Source organism: Labrus mixtus, chromosome 1 (genome assembly GCF_963584025.1).
Source record: "Labrus mixtus chromosome 1, fLabMix1.1, whole genome shotgun sequence".
Taxonomy (NCBI): domain Eukaryota; kingdom Metazoa; phylum Chordata; class Actinopteri; order Labriformes; family Labridae; genus Labrus; species Labrus mixtus.
In genome coordinates, this window is record NC_083612.1 from 12,861,106 (window position 1) to 12,880,366 (window position 19,261).

The 19,261-nt window shown below is 39.1% G+C and overlaps 2 protein-coding genes across 9 annotated transcripts in view; both read right to left on the reverse strand.

Moving 5' to 3' along the window:
• Positions 1-52: 52 nt before the first annotated feature.
• On the reverse strand, positions 53-7,630 carry scamp2l (secretory carrier membrane protein 2, like). The gene is made up of 9 exons (XM_061030830.1): positions 7,451-7,630; positions 6,572-6,646; positions 6,377-6,463; positions 5,257-5,383; positions 5,012-5,140; positions 4,244-4,403; positions 3,582-3,683; positions 2,815-2,932; positions 53-1,846 (listed from the first exon to the last, which is right to left on the reverse strand). Exons 1-9 carry the CDS (start codon positions 7,613-7,615, stop codon positions 1,703-1,705), a joined length of 1,107 nt encoding a protein of 368 aa, XP_060886813.1. The 5' UTR covers positions 7,616-7,630; the 3' UTR covers positions 53-1,702.
• Positions 7,631-8,750: 1,120 nt separating this feature from the next.
• The window catches only part of myo9aa (myosin IXAa), a 119,632-nt gene continuing 109,121 nt past the window's right edge, over positions 8,751-19,261 (reverse strand). For 4 of the 8 annotated variants that reach the window (XM_061029815.1, XM_061029978.1, XM_061030053.1 and 1 more), the window contains 18 exons: positions 18,971-19,068; positions 18,694-18,824; positions 18,105-18,325; positions 17,872-17,988; positions 17,426-17,614; positions 17,141-17,191; positions 16,787-16,898; positions 15,647-15,708; positions 15,259-15,451; positions 14,291-14,419; positions 14,037-14,142; positions 13,804-13,935; positions 12,931-13,054; positions 12,689-12,736; positions 11,786-11,806; positions 11,333-11,541; positions 11,050-11,192; positions 8,751-10,335 (listed from right to left, as the gene is read on the reverse strand). In XM_061029815.1, the coding sequence (XP_060885798.1) occupies positions 9,863-10,335; positions 11,050-11,192; positions 11,333-11,541; positions 11,786-11,806; positions 12,689-12,736; positions 12,931-13,054; positions 13,804-13,935; positions 14,037-14,142; positions 14,291-14,419; positions 15,259-15,451; positions 15,647-15,708; positions 16,787-16,898; positions 17,141-17,191; positions 17,426-17,614; positions 17,872-17,988; positions 18,105-18,325; positions 18,694-18,824; positions 18,971-19,068 (2,559 nt within the window). In that variant the 3' untranslated portion in view covers positions 8,751-9,862. The remainder of the gene's footprint in view (positions 10,336-11,049; positions 11,193-11,332; positions 11,542-11,785; positions 11,807-12,688; positions 12,737-12,930; positions 13,055-13,803; positions 13,936-14,036; positions 14,143-14,290; positions 14,420-15,258; positions 15,452-15,646; positions 15,709-16,786; positions 16,899-17,140; positions 17,192-17,425; positions 17,615-17,871; positions 17,989-18,104; positions 18,326-18,693; positions 18,825-18,970; positions 19,069-19,261) is intronic. The other 4 variants (XM_061029572.1, XM_061029731.1, XM_061029660.1 and 1 more) reach the window with 4 other exon arrangements.

Consider the following 19,261-nt stretch of genomic DNA (forward strand, 5'->3'; position numbering starts at 1 on the left):
ACCATCTTTACTTGGTAGGCGTACACATGCTACTTTTCAATAAGATCTTCAATTGAAAAGAGAAATCATACTTTATTCAATGTTAAGACTTAGAACCTATTTCTGACAAACAACCGACCAGTACATGTTTTAAATACCAGTATGTACAACAAACCTCAATACAAATTGATCACAGGGAAACTTCACCATAAAACTATTTTCTATAAAGACAAAGAAAATGAGACAAAACATTTACAACCGACAGCCTTGTGCGTCAATCCCCACAAAATAAATCATTAGATTACACTCGCTTAAAGGCACTGAGGTACACCTAAAGAATGTGATTGATACAGGGGCAAAGGATTAGAAAAGGACAGTATATATATTCACAAGTAAAAACATGAAAATACTAATACCTACAAACATGTAGGAGTAGCTAGGAAATACAAACTATCTGCAACTATCTAGTAACACTTGACTTTGTCTGCAGTGTAATAACTAACAATACAAAGTCAAAATAATGAATATTTGACAGATAAATAAAGTGTTTTTTCTGCTCATTATCATTCTTTGTAAATATATAAAAACTCTATACTATCTCAGCAACTTGGTCAGTGGTCATTCCCTTTTATTACAACAGGATCCAAGGAAACATAATGGTGTTCTTAAAAAGTCAACATGAATTAAAAATGAAATAAAATGTGCTATCCCAGTTTTCTTCATTTGCCCTCAGACGAGCTGTTTACCTCACTTCATCTTAATCAGTTTGCAGATTTTAACAGTAAAAAGAAAAGAAAAAAACCTTCATCCCTTCACCGTCATTAATCACCAGCTCCGCCTATACAGCACTATAGATACAAATCAAAAGAGCAACTGTGTTCATCAGCAGTTTTACATGTAACAGGATGTGTCTCATTTTACATGGCACGCGATGAGTGACCTGCAAAGAAAGTCACTAGAACATCTGAACTTGGTCGTATAAAGCGTACTGTCGGAGTTCAAATGTTAAAAAGGCAGAAAAATAATACTCATAACAATCTTCATGCTGCTGTGGGGACAAAAATAGAAACAAACATTATGTGATTCGATCATTGGTTGATTATAAAACAATCTCCAGTATTTTAAAATATCACCCCAGCGTTACTGAGTGTTTAGTTTAATTTCTTAGGCTTCAGTGTGTTTCTACATCCCAACATGATAGAAAAGTCTTATCATGAAAATCCCATCATGCTTTGCCGGCATTTTCAACATGAAATGATTTATAAAATAGATTTTTCACTAAACCTCACCTTTTGCTTTGTGCAAAACATGATTTCACACTCATATATCCTTGGTCTGTTATGTTTAATGCTCTCCTGATGATATATAGTGGTCTGATTTTGCCAATTTTGTCTCTCCTACCCTGCTTTATACTTACCATCAGTTTGTCTTAATCCTACAATACATCCAGAATTGTATTACAGCACAAATTAACATGCTGTGTACTGATAAGGGTTGTACAAATATTCAATAACAACCAAGACGTTTACAACACCGCATCACATTGCTGATCTTATGGAGAGGAGATTATCCTTCTTCCTAACTTGTTTTCTGGCTCTGTTCATTAAATAATCAGTCCCCCCCCCAAATCCCCCAAACTAACAGAAGAATGTTGGTTTATGGCTCCCTGGTATGATGGTCAGATCAGAGACTAGCCTGAGGCACTGAGGAAGTGGAAAACAGTCTAATTTCCAAAGGTTCCCTGAGCAGCAGCGCTGGCAGCGCTGGTTGCTGCAGTCTGAACGGTTCTGTTGGTCAGGACTCCGCTGGAGAACTCCTGCTGGGCCTTGGTGAAGCTGGCCCCTGTCCTTCTGTACTTGGAGTGGACCTGAAGGGATAAGTGACACAGATTAGGGCACAGACAGGTATCAATGTGTTAAGTTTAGGCCAATGGTTCTGGTCTTGTTTTGTCCGAAAGTCAGGAGGATATATTAAAAAAAGAAATGAGCCATACTTAAAGCAGGTGCTGATTCAGGTTTTGGTTTGTGTTTTTTTTCTCTTAAAGAATTTGACAAGATTGCAACATACTAATTTGGCCAGTTGTACATGTTTTTTCTGTCTTTGCCATGAACTGTTGCATTAATATCAGAGAAAAAGGTGATGATTGCCCTTCAATGTTTATATTTCAAAGCAGTATTGGTTCAAGATGCAGACAAAAAAAATGTATTTATAATCTTAAAACTTTAGGATTGTGCTGGCTTTGACAGCTGGATGCTCCAATACTCCACTCAGAAAAAAAACAACAGAATTAGGCCCTGTGTCCACCTAGAGTTCTTTTCTGAGCACCAGCGTCTCTTTTCAGGAGTAGAGAGCGTTTGCAGCAGCAGACGGCCGCCTGCAGAAAAATCGCCGTAACCAGCGTTTTTTTCCCCTTTATTGCGCGGCCGCTCTGAGTGCTTTGAGTTGAAAATGTTACTTTTCAGAAAGGTGCTGTTAATGTCACTGGCGCTCTTTTCAAAATATCTGATATTCCCCGTATTTTTGTCACCTACAAATCGTGTTTTATACTAAATATTTGCTCTGTCTGCTGGGGTAAAAACAATTTCAGATATAAAACATACAGTAAAAAAAAACGTTACTGAGCCGTGTCGGTCATACAGCAGCCGTTGTCAACAGGCTGTTGTCATAGAAACAGGACGGACGTGCAACACTTTCATTCTCAGCACACAAACGCTTCATTCAAGCGCTTCTGAACGCACAGCCAGCGCTTTTCTGCCCCGGAAAAAGTGGACACAGGGCCTTAGAATTGTGTAACTTGAGTAAAATCTCAATATTAGTATTTGAACATAAACATACCATCTTCAGTAGGATTATAGACAGGATAGCGTTTACAGTGAAAAAACCAGCCACGACCATCATGACCACAGCCACAGCCAAGTTTACACGGATCATGCTGATGGCTGCGATCCATCCACTGTTGACAAGAGATACACAAACAAACAACATCAACAATTAAGAGTGACTGTGTTTAAATAACAGCACACAAGCATTATAGTAGTGTGACAATGACTGATTCAAACAGTATCCTAACCTGAGAAAAATGATTATGAAAAGTTTGAAAAAGTAAATGATGGAAAAGTAAAAGGCTTAATATATATTATATGGTGAAGGAAAGAAACCCAAAGAGAAAAGTCCCACACTTACAAAGCAGCAACCCAGACAAGTTAAAGCAGCAGGAATCTGTCAAAGAGATGCCAGTGAGGAGAAACACAGCAAGAAGAGACACACAAACACAACCAACATTTAATACTAATGAAGATAGAAACTGGTTGTTAGCAATGAATGACTATCTCATGCATTTTGACAACACCCTCAGACTGTCACCAACATGCAGATGAATATTCAGTTACAAAGGTTTCCACTGGGGCGCTCTGGTAGTGGTTAATGCGTGTGCAAAATGTACAAGCAGGTGGCCCGGGTTCGAATCCGACCTGTGGCTCCGCTCCTTTCCCGCATGCCATTCCCCATTCTCTCCCTCACTGATTTCTGACTCTATCCACTGCACTTAAATAAAAGGCACAAAAAGCTAAATAAAAAAAATTTAAAAAAAGGTTTCCACTGACCTGTTTCCCCACCTGGGGATCCCTACAGTCTGAATGACGTACACCGCCACTTGGAAGAAAAAGACAAAAAAGAAGAAGAAGAAGCTGAAGGAGCTGTCCGACCTAGTGAAGGAAACAACAGGAAAAACAAGTTATTGATATAGAACTATTTTTTATCCTTTAGGAACTTTATATCGTGTAAAAGCATCAATAAAAACACAAACAATAGCTGGACAGACTGAAAACAAACAATAGGCAACCGACAAGTACAGCTTTAAGAGTTTTCTGAAGGGTAGTAGGCGTCCAGATGTTTAAGTCATAAACATTAGAAAGGAGAATTTAAAGTCTCCAAATGTTGTGTTCTCGTACGCACATAAAATGAAGTGGAGGTTTAGGTCAGACCATACGCACTTAAAGACCAAAAATAGTCTTTAAAATCTTTTATTCAGTATTATGACTCTACTGGAGATATAAATGATGTTTGAGATGCTTATTCTCTGACAAGACCAGAGTCCAGAAGAATTTGTTTTTTTTCAGTGGAAAAAAACAATTAAAGCTCTTAACCATAAGAAATAAATTACAAATATTAAAATGATATGATATATTCATATATCTCCTGCATGCATAGCAAAACATTTAAACCAGTGTTGTAGGTAATAGAGAATATTTCATCATGAGCGTACCTGAAGGCCTTGTATACGGGCCTGTACCAGCAGATGAAGGACACGGGGGTGAAGAGGATGAACCAGAGGATGGCGAGACCAAAGTCAACACCACTCGCGGAGTCTGCAGTGAAGTATGCCAGACAGGCCAGCACGTTGAGGAAGAGGGTGGCACTGTGGACTTCAGAGACACACAAGAAATCAAACACATCGAAGACATCAACCCTAAAGGACTAATGCATCATCACAATTCTTTTCACAGCTAAAAAAAAGTATTTTTCTTATAATCCAAAAGAAGGCCATTTGGAAGATCTACTCGGTGTGAGAGATTTTTTGATAAAATCCATAATGTGTGACAGAAAATAATAACACAAACGGTTGTTAAGGACATACAATTGAAATGAATAAATCAACTTTTTACAAAACCTTTCAAATATAATGAGATACACTGTCCTCAAATGTTAAATCATTTTATATGGAAAAATGTGATAATAGGCAGCACAAAAAATAATGATTGTTGTGGCTGTCAAGTTTTAAAAATGTTCCATTCATAATGTAATAATCCTATTGTAAACTAGGGGTTAAATGTTGTAAGTGATTATTGTATCTATGGAAGATTTCCTGTTGTGAAGACATTTTTAAGTCTACAGGAATGATGCACTGTGGTGTGCATGTAACCATGGCTGCTACAGATGTCAATTATAAAATTACTTAGAATTGTTGTCATACAACATTTATAGATATAAACATTTGTATTGAGGAAAAAGAGCTGCTTGCATGGGTACATACACATCCAGAGGTAGTACATTCTCTTGCAGATCCTGCGGTATTCCTCTGGGATGTCCTCCTCAAAGTCCTGATAGAAACACGGCTTCACGGGGGAGAAACCGGGTAGAGGGGGCCAGTTGTTCTGTTTTTCTGACAGACAGAAACAACACAGCTGGTTTAACATCGTAACTGTCAATCCTTTAGTGTTTTTTTAAATAACATCAGGACTTTTAATGCCACTTGTAAAAACAACTTGAACTTCTCACCGCCAGTGCTCGTTATGCCTCCATTCCTGTTCTGCAGCTCCTGCTCTCTCCGCTCCAGGTCGGCTGCTTTCCTCTCCAGCTCCTCCTGCTGTTTGATCAGGCTAGCCTGGCCAGCAGCTGCATTTGCCTTAAGGGTGATGGAAGAGCTGCAATCTGAACACTGTGTTCAATATCATCCCTGCATCACTAAAGGTCCCTGCTGCATTTTCCATCTTAGAGGATTTGTTATTTGAAATCCATGAGCTACACTACATCTGATTTTACAGCTTTTTCAGCCGTACAAGACAGAACATCCTGAGAAAACTATGATATCCTAGTTTTTGTAACCATTAACTCCAACTATTAAAGGCACAGTATGTAGATTCTGCCACCAGGGGGCTCTCAATCAAAAAAATATAGATAACGTTGAGGCTGGCGGGGAATCATGGGAGTGATTCCTTCTGCTACTTTGTCGATTAATGCATCAGTTTGTAATTCTCCTAATGCTCCTAAGGTTTTTTTTTTACAACCCTGTAAAGCACTCTGATGTGCTCCATGTATCACTGGTGTTTTATAAATATACATGCCTTGCCAAGACAAATTTCTAGTATGTGAAAAACATTGTCAGCCATAAAGCTATTCTTTTCTGACTTGCTACTAAAGTTGAATTGAATTCAAAATACTAACGTCAGTAGCACTAACATACAATTTTGATTCAGAATGGAAATAAGCCTTAATGTGACAAAATATTAAACAAGAGAACTCTTGAAAGTTAATTTTTCAACAATAAAACTATGTAAAAATACATTTGTGAGTCACAATTTCAGTTTAGGTGGGGCTCTATTTCTGCTACAAGCTTATCACTCTTAAACTTAAAGATGTATTTGTTCTTGTACTTATCGATTATTTTGGACATTTAAAGCTCCTTTCAGCTACAAAACACAGGTGCACTCTAGTAATTCAATCTTTACTGATATATAATGTTAAAATGTAATGTTCAGGTGCTCATTTCCTAGCAGTTAGGTCGCGGCCCATATACAAGAGCTACAGGATGGCCTGGGTTCAAATCCAATCTGTGCCCCCCCCTAAAAAATCTATATATAAAACGTAATGTCACATGGTACATATACATCAGACTCACTTGTGCACTCTGCTCCATCGAGGTCTGAAGGACGGCCGGTTGTGAGGAGGCAGCAGAGATGGGGATGGTCTTACCAGAATTGGTTCCCTTGGTAAAAGAAGAAATACTGATTTTTAACATCCAAAAATTACTTCACCATATGACGAAAGAACACTTCATCACATTCACAGTTAGAGTAAAAACAGAGGTACTAACCACATCAGCAACAAAGGGGTTGAACTCCCCCACGTTTTCAGTGGCTCCACTGGTGGCTTGTGTGATGGAGGCATCCTGAAAAACACATTGAATAGATTCATGATGTATCCCTGAGAAGTAACAACGCCTCTTCAGTGATATGTGTTAAATTGTGTCCCAGGGAGTGCAAGCAAGGGCCAGGAATGTTACTTGAATGTTTTGTTATTTCACACCACATAAACTATTAATAGACTCCTGGCGCTAGGGCACATTTATCTCAGTTAAAACCGTAATATTTACAGTCTGTGGTTAAAACACAATTTCTTAGGTGTGAAGGAACGTAAGGTAGGGTACGTTTTCTTTTAGTATATTGTCAGAAAGACATATGCTACCCTGCAAATGTCTTCACCGTCTGTAGCTTTTAGATCACATTGTATATTACAATAACTTACACAAACATACTGGGATGTAATTTATAAACATGAAACACTCATATAGTTCTCCATATGAAACAAAGTGCACAATTATTTCCGGCTATTACCAGATACGGTGTAGGCTATATATATATCTACCCGTATGTATTTATCAATGGCGTGTTTAAAATGAAAGTCGGTTGAAGGCTGACACCTGTTCTGCTCACCTGCGCAGGTTAATTAGCAGCCTACTACGTACAGTGTTATTAACATAGGCTACAGTTTTACACTTTATAAAAAACCTACTCACAGGCCACAACGTGTCATAAGACATTATGGTGACGATTCTTGGTCAGGAAATACTGAAGCCAAACCGGGCCAAACCCAGCAACCAACCAAACAGGTTTTGGTTACAGCATATCTCTTTCAGTCTTACATTTACACAAAAAACGCTGCTAAAAACTCGGAAACAAAACAACACAATCACCTGAAAGGGATTAACGTCCACGGGGTCAGCGAAGGGGTTGCTTTCAAATCCCGACATTGTTGAGGAAAGTTTGTCTTGTGTGAAATAAACAACGACAGTCCCCGTGTCCCTGTCGGCGTCTGCTTCTCCTGACTGCTTCTGCTGTGACACAGGGCCTCTGCGCATGCGTAGGTTGAGGAGCGCGTCACGGGGGTGGGGGTGGGGGGGGAGGATTTCCCAGTGCCAGTCGTTATCAATTAAGTTAGTTTACCTTTATTTTTAGAGTAATGTAATTTGTTTCCATTGTGCAGTTCTCGTGACAGTCAGTCTGATATTAAACAACTTAATTTTTTTTCTCGAAATAGGACCCAATTTGTTGTGGTCAACATAACATGCAAAGTGAGAAAGCCTATTTGTAAAATTTCAGTCAAGTCTTCAATGGTTTTAAGATGCTTTGGGGTTTTGTCGGAATTATGGGAAATGTAAAGTATAAAAAAAAGAAGAACATTTGAATGTCTTACATTGCCAACTAATTTTCTCTTTGACAAAACAGCAGACACTAGAACTTATTATTATTAAAACTACCCGTAAAATTACGTTATTAGCCTACACATCGTTACATAACAATTTTTCAAATAGTGCACCTTGAAGTGGTTGCATTTCAACGACTGTCTATGGTTGATTTTGAAAGGTGGAAAAACATGTTTCAAATGTGAAGGGAAAAAATGTATGTACCCACCCGGCTACATTCAAAATGTGCTGTTAAGCTCATTATATTGAATTGCAACAGGCAATTTCTGTTTATTGCTATACAGGTTTTTAAGAATTTCAAACAATGACATACATATTAGAGCCATGAGTCACCAAATTGATAAGAATTTTCTGTTTGCCCAACCCTTGTGTATACTAAGTATGAATTTTATATTATTGTCTTCATATTGCTTTCATCTTTAAGATAAATAATGTGTTATTATGATAATTCAAAAGCTAATTCAAAATTAGAGTGGCAGGAACTTTTGTTCTTTGGTAATTATAGTGGTATGGAGACCTATCATATTTAATGCATGGTAGCATATCACCTGTCACCATCTTTGTTCCTTTTCAGACTCAGAAGGACAGCACACTACTTATATACAGCTTATGAATATAAAAAGTCAAAACGTCCGCTGTATAAAGCTCTGATTTAAATATACCATTAATAGCATTTGGGCGTCATTGCAGAATGTCAGGAATGAGAAATTGAGTACTTCAACATTGGACAGAAAGGTTTTCAAAGGACAAAAACACAACACATTCTCAATAATAAAGACAAAAGTCAGACTGTTTTTATATTCTTGTTTGGTTGCTATTCAGCAAACACTTTTGAAACTGGAGGTGGGGGTTGGTTTTGGAGTGGAGGGGTAACAATAGAGTTCAATAACAGAATGGCATTTGCCCCCTACACTTTACACATGACCTGTACTGTACATTACATTTGTTGTATGGCTGTTAAGCAGTGAATGCAGGGTTTATAATACACATTTAACATTCTTTACAGAGCTGGGATCCCCTTGGCTGGAATACAAACCAGCTGACTTGGTCCCTTTGATGGCGGTATTTCCCTTGTAAGGGGGAAAAAAGCAGCACAAAAACTTAAAACATATGGAGTGGTTTTCTCTTTTTCACACATACACAGTTGAGCATGAGCGCTCGGCAAATGCACACACACACACATGAATCATCCACTGCCCAAATCCGTACATATCTGTCCATTATACTCAAAAAGAAAAAAAAAGATAAATATCTGACTTCAACTACCCAGCGCAAGCTGGTGTTCCGGCTTTGTACAGTATTTATACCTGTATATTATATGCTATAAAGAATTTCTGTGACATTAAAATTTATTAAATAAGGGGAAAATATTTTTGTAATAACAGAGAAACCACTGCGTACACTGATTGTTATGAACTGTAAACTCATAAAGCAGCTAATAATATTGAGCTTAAGGTTCACTGCAACATCCATGACACCTGATGTTGCCTGATTTCTTCTCATCTTCAGTAATACACTGCCATAGCTTTCCAGCTCTGTAACTTTCCCTGATGCAGAGTGGTCCTCAGCATATTCCAACATTCCCTTTTCTCTGTCCTCCTGCTCAGTGCGTCTCCTCTTGGCGCTGGGTAAAAAGCTGCCAAGGCACTGTGAGAGCATGGTTGGCAGTTTAGTCCACAGAAGAGGAGCCCTTCCACTGAGTTATGTCCCTCTGTAAAACAACCCCCTCAGTAACACTGTACACGGCACTTGGGGAGACTTCTTTGCAGACTTCCAACAAAGAAAGGCTAAGCAAAATGCTTTGAAGAGCTGAGATCAGTCGCCATTGCGGTACCTCCCATTGAGAGCTTATATTCCTGCCAGGGAGTTAAAAAAGGGAGTGCTTTGGTGTCCCAGTGTCCTTCATACCATGAATTCATTGTTGCCATACAAAATCTGCTGTGGTAGGTCTGAAGGGTCTCTGCCGTGCCCTTCACCATCTCTGGAGTGCCTCCTGGTTGAATGCTTGGCCCCCCTTAGTTTCTGTTTGCCCCTCTCTGGATTGAAGGTGCCTCTGCTAATAAACTGGGGAACTTCATCGCATGACCCGTCCTGATCTCCTGTCGGGCTCATGTCTGTACTGTCGGATTGGGAGGCCTGAGATGTATTGAGAGCCTGGGCCTGGGCTGAACCTGAGGGAGACTTGTTGTTAAAACGAAAGCGTCGGCCTGTGGCAGAGGACATTGGCTGAAAGTGTGATGAAGAGGAGTAGGACGAAACACTGGAGCATGAATCCACTGAGTCCACAGAGTCAGGCTGACGGCGGAGACCACGTCTTCGGGGGCTCTGTACGTCAGATCTCCGAGGCCAGGGGGAAGTCACCATCGGACCTCTTTCTGCAAGGGAAAGCCAAAACATGTCAAGATTAGAGGTGGTATTATATCTTTTCTGCCTTATACAGAAAGCACTTGTAAGGTGAGAGGAGTTGGGAAGTAATGAAGTATAAATACTAAGTTACTGTACTCAAGTACAGTTCAGAGGTACCTTTACTTATTTGTCTGACAACTTTTACATTTACTCCTTCTAATTTAATACTATATTTAATACAAATATTTGCACCTTTCTGGTCCTTACATTTATTATAATTACTGCAAATAATTTTTTTAAAAGGGAATTGTTAGATATTTTTTTGCATCCTTGTAGGCATCTTACCCAACCTTTCGAAAATCTCCAAAAAAAGACCAAAAAAAGACAACTCCTTTGGATATTAAACAGTATACTAACATCATCTATAAGAAGTTAGAATGATTCATAAATAATCAATCAGAGCCATAAGAGTATGGTTAGGTTGAAAAGCCTCCAAAATATGACTTGAGGTTCAGCTAATGGGGCACAGCAGGAAGAAATGTACTTTGGAGGTTTCCTTTTTAATTTTATTCTTTAAGTACATTTTAGACTCTCCAATTCTTAACTATTACTTTAGTGAAAAGTTACTTCTGCTTTAACCTGTCTCTTTTTTATACAAGTATCCATACTTCTGCTTGAGAGAATAGTGAGAATACTTTTGCCACCTCTGAAGGTGAGTCAAGGTTTCCTGCCTGATGTCATACCAGAGAAGTCAGAAATGGTTCCTTCAGAGTCCACGTTGAGGTTTTCAGAGCTGTCAGCTGTACCGATAGAGGCCTCCGACTCCAAGGTCTCATCATCTGATGCTCTAGGCTCCAGAGCCAGCATCTCAAAAGTCAGTTCCTCTCTGCAGAGGCAAACGATATGCAGATTAGCTAAATGAACTGAAAAGCCAGTTCAACAGCTTATTATATGCAAACTTGTAACATATATTTACAATTCTTATAAAGTTTTTTATAAAAGTTAAACTCCAGTGAAAGTTTTTACTTTTCTTTCTGCAGGCTCTCAATTTGCTCAGTCAACACTCTCTCTTCCTGCTGCATAGCTGCCTGCTGATGCTCAGAGATCTCTGGTAAAGAGTCGGCTCTGTCTTCGCCATCACTTTCTGTTATCACAGCGTCAGGCACAAACGGCAGCCGGGGACTAACGGGAGGCGAGGGCGTGTGGTAGCTGAGTCGCTGTACGTGTCCTTTTCCCTTTTGAGACAAATAAAGGACAGATGTTATCCTCTAAGTAATGTAAATATATCACTTGTGCTCCATCACAAAGCAGTTCACCAGCACCAAACAAACAGTTACAGTACATTTCACCACTTATAACTTTGAGCTATTCACTTGCACATGCAGTGAATGATCCACATTAAATGACAAGCCAAGGTTAGAACAATACCGCAGCACTAAACCACAACATAAATACAGCACAATACAACACAAACATTACCTTTTTGGCTGCATTTGGCTGCTTAAAAATTAAAGTGAGAAGCAAAGAAGAGGAATTAGTAAAGCCGTGAAGGTCATAAAGGTCAGTTTTGTTTTTTTTATTCTGTCATCTGATTTGCTGCCTTAAAACAGGTTATTCCCGCAGTGGAGCAATTACTGTAAGTTACTACAGTAGTTATTTTTCCAGTATTTAAAAATGAAGATTTATGTAACAATACAAAAGTGTGGGAAATCAATTGGGAAACTGCATTTGAGGGATCAAGGCAATAAATGTGTATATCTATGTCTATCCATCTCTACAGATCGAAGATAGATACTATAAGAAAGATGTCTGCTGATATATCATTATCTGATTTTTTTTCCCTACCAAACATTGATATCGGCCCCAAAAATTCCACATCAGTCGGGCCCTAGTTTTTTGCATTCAGTATATTCTGTAAAATTTCCCTTATTTGTGCATATTGGAGAAGATAATCATGTACTGATATATCTGGGACAAATCAAATCAGAGCTTAACTGCAGACTATACCGTATTATCTGACCATATAATTAAATTTACACCGGCAATGTTTGTTAAATACAACAAATACATGTTTTAAGTAACAGCACAAGCTGAAATTGTGCACTTTGAATGTCCCACACTACATACATAATCGGGCTGTTTCATAGTTTTCTAACGTGAATCATCAAAGATACATATCTTATAGACTAACACATACACAGAAAAAATAAAATAGAATCAAAAATAGAGACTAAGTGAAGTGATGACTCATGCTTTAGGGGATGGAGAGGATGCACATAATTATTTTAAAGAAATGAGACCGAGCAGTGATCGCTACAAAAACAACAACACCACCAGTGGATGATGGTTTGGGGTTGCAATCCGTGGTGTGTGTATACATACCATAGTGCGCGCTATGCTCAAAAATCTAACAGCTATTAGTGCGGGTTTCTGAGTAAAGGAAAGGACAGGTTAGGTGGAAGAATATGGCGGAGACAAACAGCTCAACAAGGAGGAAATCAGGGAAAGTTAAGCACTGAAGGAGTTAATAGTATGGTTCAGTCAGGTAGATTTAGCAATGAATCAGTGGTTATTACGACATTTATCTAATAAGAGTAAGTCATAGTCACGTTATGTGATCTTACCATTGATCGTCTAATGAGGGTCAGTCTGCACTTGGCTTTATTCTCAGCAAACTCCAGGCTGCTGATGTCCTTTAGTCGCACTTTGTACTTATTCATCTGTTCACAGATTATAAGTTCTACACACCTGAGGAGGGATAGAAAGAAACAAACGATGTCAGAGGGACAACATCACATCAAAACAAAACAATAAGTTCACATGGAGTTACCAAAAGAATCAAACACTTCTGACACACTTGTGAGTTAAAGCAGAGATATGAACCGAGTGTTTTTTGTCTTTTAAGCCCCCTTTTTGACCTTCATTATGAAACCTAAACAGAAATGAACCTACAACAGAGCAGACAGACTGAAAAATGAGAAAAAACAACAAACAATGAAAAGTATACTGCAAATAAATCGTCAAACACTTTTTAAAATCCTTTTTTTTTTTTACAAATCATAAAAGGAGTTGGAACACGTATAAACTTATTGTTTGAACTTTTAAAACATGAAAATGTTTAAGGGGGTTGTTTAAAGTTCTTATCTAACCATTGTTGGGGAAATTAAATTTGACATTTCATGGAAATAATATTGCCATTGTGTGTTATGTAGTGATGATATTTTCTTCTACAATGATAATCAATCTGAGGAGAACTTCACTTGACTTTGACATTAAAGTTTTTACTTCTTTTTGCATTTTCTCTTCTTCTCTGTCCAAACATTGTCAAGTCTGTGCTCTCACTGCCGTTAATAAACGTTAATAAATTAGATCTTGATAGCCTTGAAAGAGTTCCGTTCCTTATCTCCACATGATACAGATTAATTCAAACTTTTTTCCCCTCCTGATCCCAACTTACACGCAATAATTCATTTTATAGACATGAAATACATCCTTACGCTGTGGTCTTGCTGATGTCCTGGACGCTCTGCAGGGGATCGATGGTGTCCGGACAGCGCAGGATACACGGGGCAAAAACTATAGCCAAGGCGTTTGCTGACATGCGGTTTGTGTCCTCTTGCAAGGCGATCCTGACGAGCACACATACAGTATAAGTATTTTTATCAGCGAGCAAATAAAGCAGTTTAACGTCTAAATCCTACTCTGAGATTACAATAAGACTCTTTATTACCTGACAAGATGAAATATGAGGCGTTCCAGAGTGTTTAGGTGAGTTCTGCTTAGCTGGTCAATAATTGAATATACCGCTCGGATGGTTTCTTTTTTATCCCGCAGACCTGAAGAGACATTTCCAAGAGACGAATCATTATGTATGGTCGAGCACAAAATGTATCGTCTGCTGTTCTCTGTACTGCATTATTACTCGGGACAGATAGTCCAGTGTGAAAACACAACAGAATTGGATGATTGATGCTGACCACTTACCCATAACACGTATAAACTCCTCATAGAGCTCAAATGTCATCAGAGGATTAGGCAGCTCTCTGAGCCACTGCTTGAAAACACTCCCAATAACATGGATGTTGTAGTCATCCAGGTTTGTGCTGTCCACATCTGTGTGTTCAAAAGAAGAATGTTTAGTAATCACGTTTCATTTCTAGAATGTGTAGAAGAAGTAGATTTAGCCTCTTGGTTTAAAACTGAAGCAAATACAAAAGTGCCTTAAACCACAGAGTTTAAAAGGGTTGACTCCTTTTGTTTAAAAAAAAGTTGGATTTGATGAAACCTGATGGGAAAATGACCCTACTTTCTAACTCGTTTTGAAATAAACAAGATACTTGTGCTCAAGCCCTTTGTGCTCTCTTCCCAGAGCTAATGCACTACTGATAAGTTACATAACCAACCACATCGCTCTTAGAGGCAAACAGCTACCTTCAACAGACCCAGGCTCCGTTCATGTGAGCTCCAGGTATTGACATCTACCAAATGGCCTCACATTTCACAACCTCTAACCGGCATATCCAAGACACCTTGGGAAGCTCAACAGTTTGCTCTGGCGCTCATCACCATGGCCAGTTGCTAGTTCTAAAGTCTTTTACAATTAAGCATTTCAGTATTTTTCCTAAACGTTGGTCCTATTTAGATTAAAACACACATTCATTTAGGATATGCTTCAACATGTGGCTGACTGTGATTGATGGATAACCATCATAGCAGCCTGTCAATCAGAATAAATACATATAAAAGCGTTTCCACCCTGTCGTCCAAATATGTTCTCTTCTAGTTCAACAAAACCAAGATGGTGAAAACCAAAATGCCAAAAGGGATTTTAAGAACATGAGTTCAAAAACCAGTGGATGACATCCATTGACCACCTCCACTCCACAGACTCTGCTTTAACCCCACCAGGTAACATCATTCATCTGTTATATGAAATCCACATCAATAATTACCTGTGTCAAGTCCAAGCTTGAGCTCTTTGATTTTGTTGGTGGATCCTGATTTTCTGTATATTCCTTCAGTGTAGAGGCCGTGCATCTCTATGTAGTTTATAAGCTTCTCCACTACTAACGGCACCGCCCTCTCATCGTTAGTCAGACGAGAAACTTCGACAGCAAACTGTCTGGAGGAAAGCTCTGGATCAAACTGTTTAAAGAAACAGACAACACATACTTTGTTAAAACACAGAAACAAGCACACAGCCTGTATCGTGTATTAAAATATATCACTACAAGTTTATACGTTTTGCAGATGTAACACTAGCTACTGTACATGAGCCCACAGTCACACAATTAATGTCATGGGATGTTATTGATTGGGCGCACAACATGGCTGACTCACCTTCTTACTGCATTTGGTGGTCGTCTTCTGGCAGCACTTTCTGTGGCAGGCGTAGCGACACACTGGATAAACACAGCCAGAGAAATCAAACAGGTCATTTCCATTATCCACAGAGAGACAGTGCCTCCTCATTATTCAGCAAACAGTGCGAACAAAAGAAGAAGAAAAAGTTATCGTTTGAGAGACCATAGCGACATCGGCTCGCATGAAAAAAACATCCTGTGCGAACATAAAGCACAAGCTGTGTGGAGAAATGTCCGCAGAGAGTGAGCAGCAAACCCCATGAGTCCAGTTGAAAACAATCTGATTAGAGGGGAGGGGGGAGAGGGCGGGTCACGCTCTGTCAGGCTGGACTGAGCACATCTTAGTGTGTGTGTGTGTTTGTGTTGTGTGTATAAGTTCAAGTGAATGATTGCATAAAGATAAAGTGAACAATATTTGTTGTTGTTGATGCTTCTATTTCCCGCAATATCAGCGACACATATGTGCAAGGACTGTGATTTATCTTTGATTTGTCCTCATCTTTAAGCTGTTGATTATTTTGTCAATTAGCTGATTGATCTACTAGTAAAGAAATGATCCTGAGGACCAAGAAGTGACACTGTCAACTGTTATTCATTCACCTGCTGATCCATGCTCATTGTGATACCGCAGAGTTGAAGGCATGATAGACGACAATCCTTGAATACAAATTTTTCTGCTACGAAGCTTAAAACACTGAAATGATTTGTATCTTCACCCTGGCAGCTCAAAGCATGTACACTCTCATCAGAGTCTCAAGGTGAGCACTCATGATTCAGACACTATTTTAGTTTACAACCAAATGTTAATAAATGTCCATATCCCCGCCTTCTGTTCATGGTATTAAAACATGGACAGAAAGGTGTGTTTTTTTCCAGTTGACAAAGATGATGTCATAGTGAAGTTAACAAACTTGAGAGATTGTTGCCATGACTTTTGTATGAATACTTGACTTTTTGGAAAAGGTTGGACCTACAAATAAAAACACTTTCTGACACACATAATGACAACAATGTTATGTCAAAAACCCTTTTAAGACATTTTCAATAACTTATGTATGATTGAGTGATTCTGATGCTCTGCTGGATTCCTGCTGTGATACATTAAACGCATACTCACATTTGCACACACAGGCCCGGTCCATCATCCAGATGAGTGACTGGCAGAATTCACAGTATGTGGGGATGCTGTACTGGGTGGACTTGAAGATGTGGCCGTTATGCTCCTCCACCTGCAGGGGGCAGCAGAGCACAGGTTCATTTAGAGTTCACATGAGATTCTTTCTTTACAACTCACATGTCTGTTTTCCTTTTTTTTTCTTTTAAAAAAAAAATCATTTTCTATTCAGGTCACTGATGTATTTATATCATGTTATTCCAACGAGCATGAATTGAGGTGTTGAAGGGTTGGCTGTTAGAGGAAAGAGTTTTTCTTTCATGCCTTATGAAGTCATGAGGATGAATAGACACTTACAATGTCGGTGTCCTTTTTCCTCCGCTTTTTACGTTCAGGTTTAGGTGCCTGCTGTAGTGGGAAAAACACAAAAAGAGAACAGCACATATGTTTAAGAAAGAATCCATTATATCCTTGTATTTGGAAGATTTATGTATAAATGTTGCACACTGAAAGGTGCACGACATTTTAAGTTTGTGTAGACACTTAACGGAAACATTTCCACATGACAAAATGAAACTCTCGTATTTGAACATTAAACAGCTGACTTGTATTTCTTCAACGTTATCCCAAAGCTGTCTTTACCTTGCTGAGTGTGCTGTCCAGAGGCTTGTACTCTGTCATGAACTCATCCAGGAAAACTTTAAAGGTGTTGACCCACACTTTGACAGGAGACTCTCTCCAGTCCCTCTGCTCCTGTCGCATAGTCTTCTCCAAGATCTGCTCGAACAGAGCGTACAGGTCTTTGTAGCGGATACTCTTACCATCATCCATCTAAGGAGAAACAAGACAGAATTACAAGAGGTGTGCAGTATTATCTCCTTAAATATAATGTACTCCTATACAAGGCTGACATTTTGAAACCTTTGCCTAACCATTGAAAACAGTATTGGAGTTTGATTTCAATGTTTTGCTTCTAATCACTGAGCTTGAGTAGGGATATCACAAGTTATATTTATAGGTAGGGAGTATCATTTTAAAGAACTTTTCCCATTTTAAAGGACAGTGTATAAACTGTTGGCAGCACTTACGGCGAGTGCAGTTGAGTAAGAGTTGAAAATGTTGAGACGGAACTCCTTCAAAGCCTTTTTAAAGACGACGTCCACCATGGTGTCCTTCTTACTGTCCTCTGTGTCCAAGTCGTTGATCTGAAATGTGACACCAGAATTGTATTACAATAAATAAATATTTTAAAGGTTGAAAAATAAGCCATATAATCCTCATATGTACAAAAGAGAATAGCAGAAAGTATGCCTGGCTGTACCTTCTTCATCAGGAAGTCGTTCATGCTCCTGTAGTCGTTGGTGCAGGTGAGGATCTGCAGCGAGTCGTTCTGCCACTGAGCCGGCTCCAGAGCCACGCTGCTAATCTTAACGCTGCGCCTTCGCTTCACCTTAGGGGACGGCTCCTTGTTCTCCTTCAGGTCCCTGAACCCTCGATCCAACGTCAGGTCAGGACTGCAGGGGGGCGACATGTTTTCCTGACCTGCTCAGAGGAAGAGAGTCTAATTCAGTGGAGGTCCTTCTAGTTCTGCAAGTGAGCTAAAAACCCCACATCAGGTGTAGTTTGAAAAACAACTATTGGTCTCTGATCTGTACGGTAATGTATTCATCATTTCACACATTGTCCAAGCAGCAATGACAACTTACAGGTTCAAGCTTTTAAAATGTGAGCTTCTGCTGTTATCTTAGTTATAGCAAATAAAGAGTCTTTCAGGTTTGAACTGTTGTTTTGAGTACTTTTTGGTTTTTTTAAACATCACTTTGGGTTCTTTGAAAATTGTGATCAGCTTTTCTTGTACCATTTTACTGAACAAAAAGATGCATCTGCAACCACCGTGTTGAATAACACACCTTCTCCCAGCAGCGGTCCTGTATCTCCATAGTCTGCATCCACTGAATCAGCTCCACAAATCAGCTTCTCTCTGGACGTCTTCTTATCTCCGTACTTGGTCTTTCCCCAGAAACGCATCTTACCACGAACCCTGATCAGAAAAAAAAGAAGACTCTGAGTTGGAAGAAAACGGTGTTCAAAATGTAAATATCTTTAACGTTTAAGTGAAAAAACAATACTTATTAAATTCTATGGAGACTAAGGAATAATGGAAATAAGGTTCAGGGCAAAACAAACCTCCCATCCTGCGAGTTCTTGCGCATTGAGTCCGATTTGCACAAATCTCCCGATGACATGACTTTGTGAAGTTTCTTTTGCTCCTCAGTGCTCGCAGGCTGAAACAACATGAGGTACAATAAAATGGTAAAGACACGGCTGAAGTGAAGCAAAGCCTCCCTACTGTGCACTTCCATGTGATCAGGTTTGTTTATATCTGAGGACAAGTTTAAGCCAGTAGAGGGCAGCATCACATCACTGTAGCAGCACAATATGTTGTACAATAACTGAACTACTATATGGTATTATTAT

Excerpts from the sequence above, each read along its gene's own strand:
- scamp2l (XM_061030830.1), bottom strand. The coding sequence starts at position 7,615 with ATGCGCAGAGGCCCTGTGTCACAGCAGAAGCAGTCAGGAGAAGCAGAC. Across the intron at positions 5,384-6,376 it reads CGATGGAGCAGAGTGCACAA|GCAAATGCAGCTGCTGGCCA; the intron begins GTGAGTCTGATG and ends ATCACCCTTAAG. Across the intron at positions 4,404-5,011 it reads AATGTACTACCTCTGGATGT|TCCACAGTGCCACCCTCTTC; the intron begins GTATGTACCCAT and ends GTGTCTCTGAAG.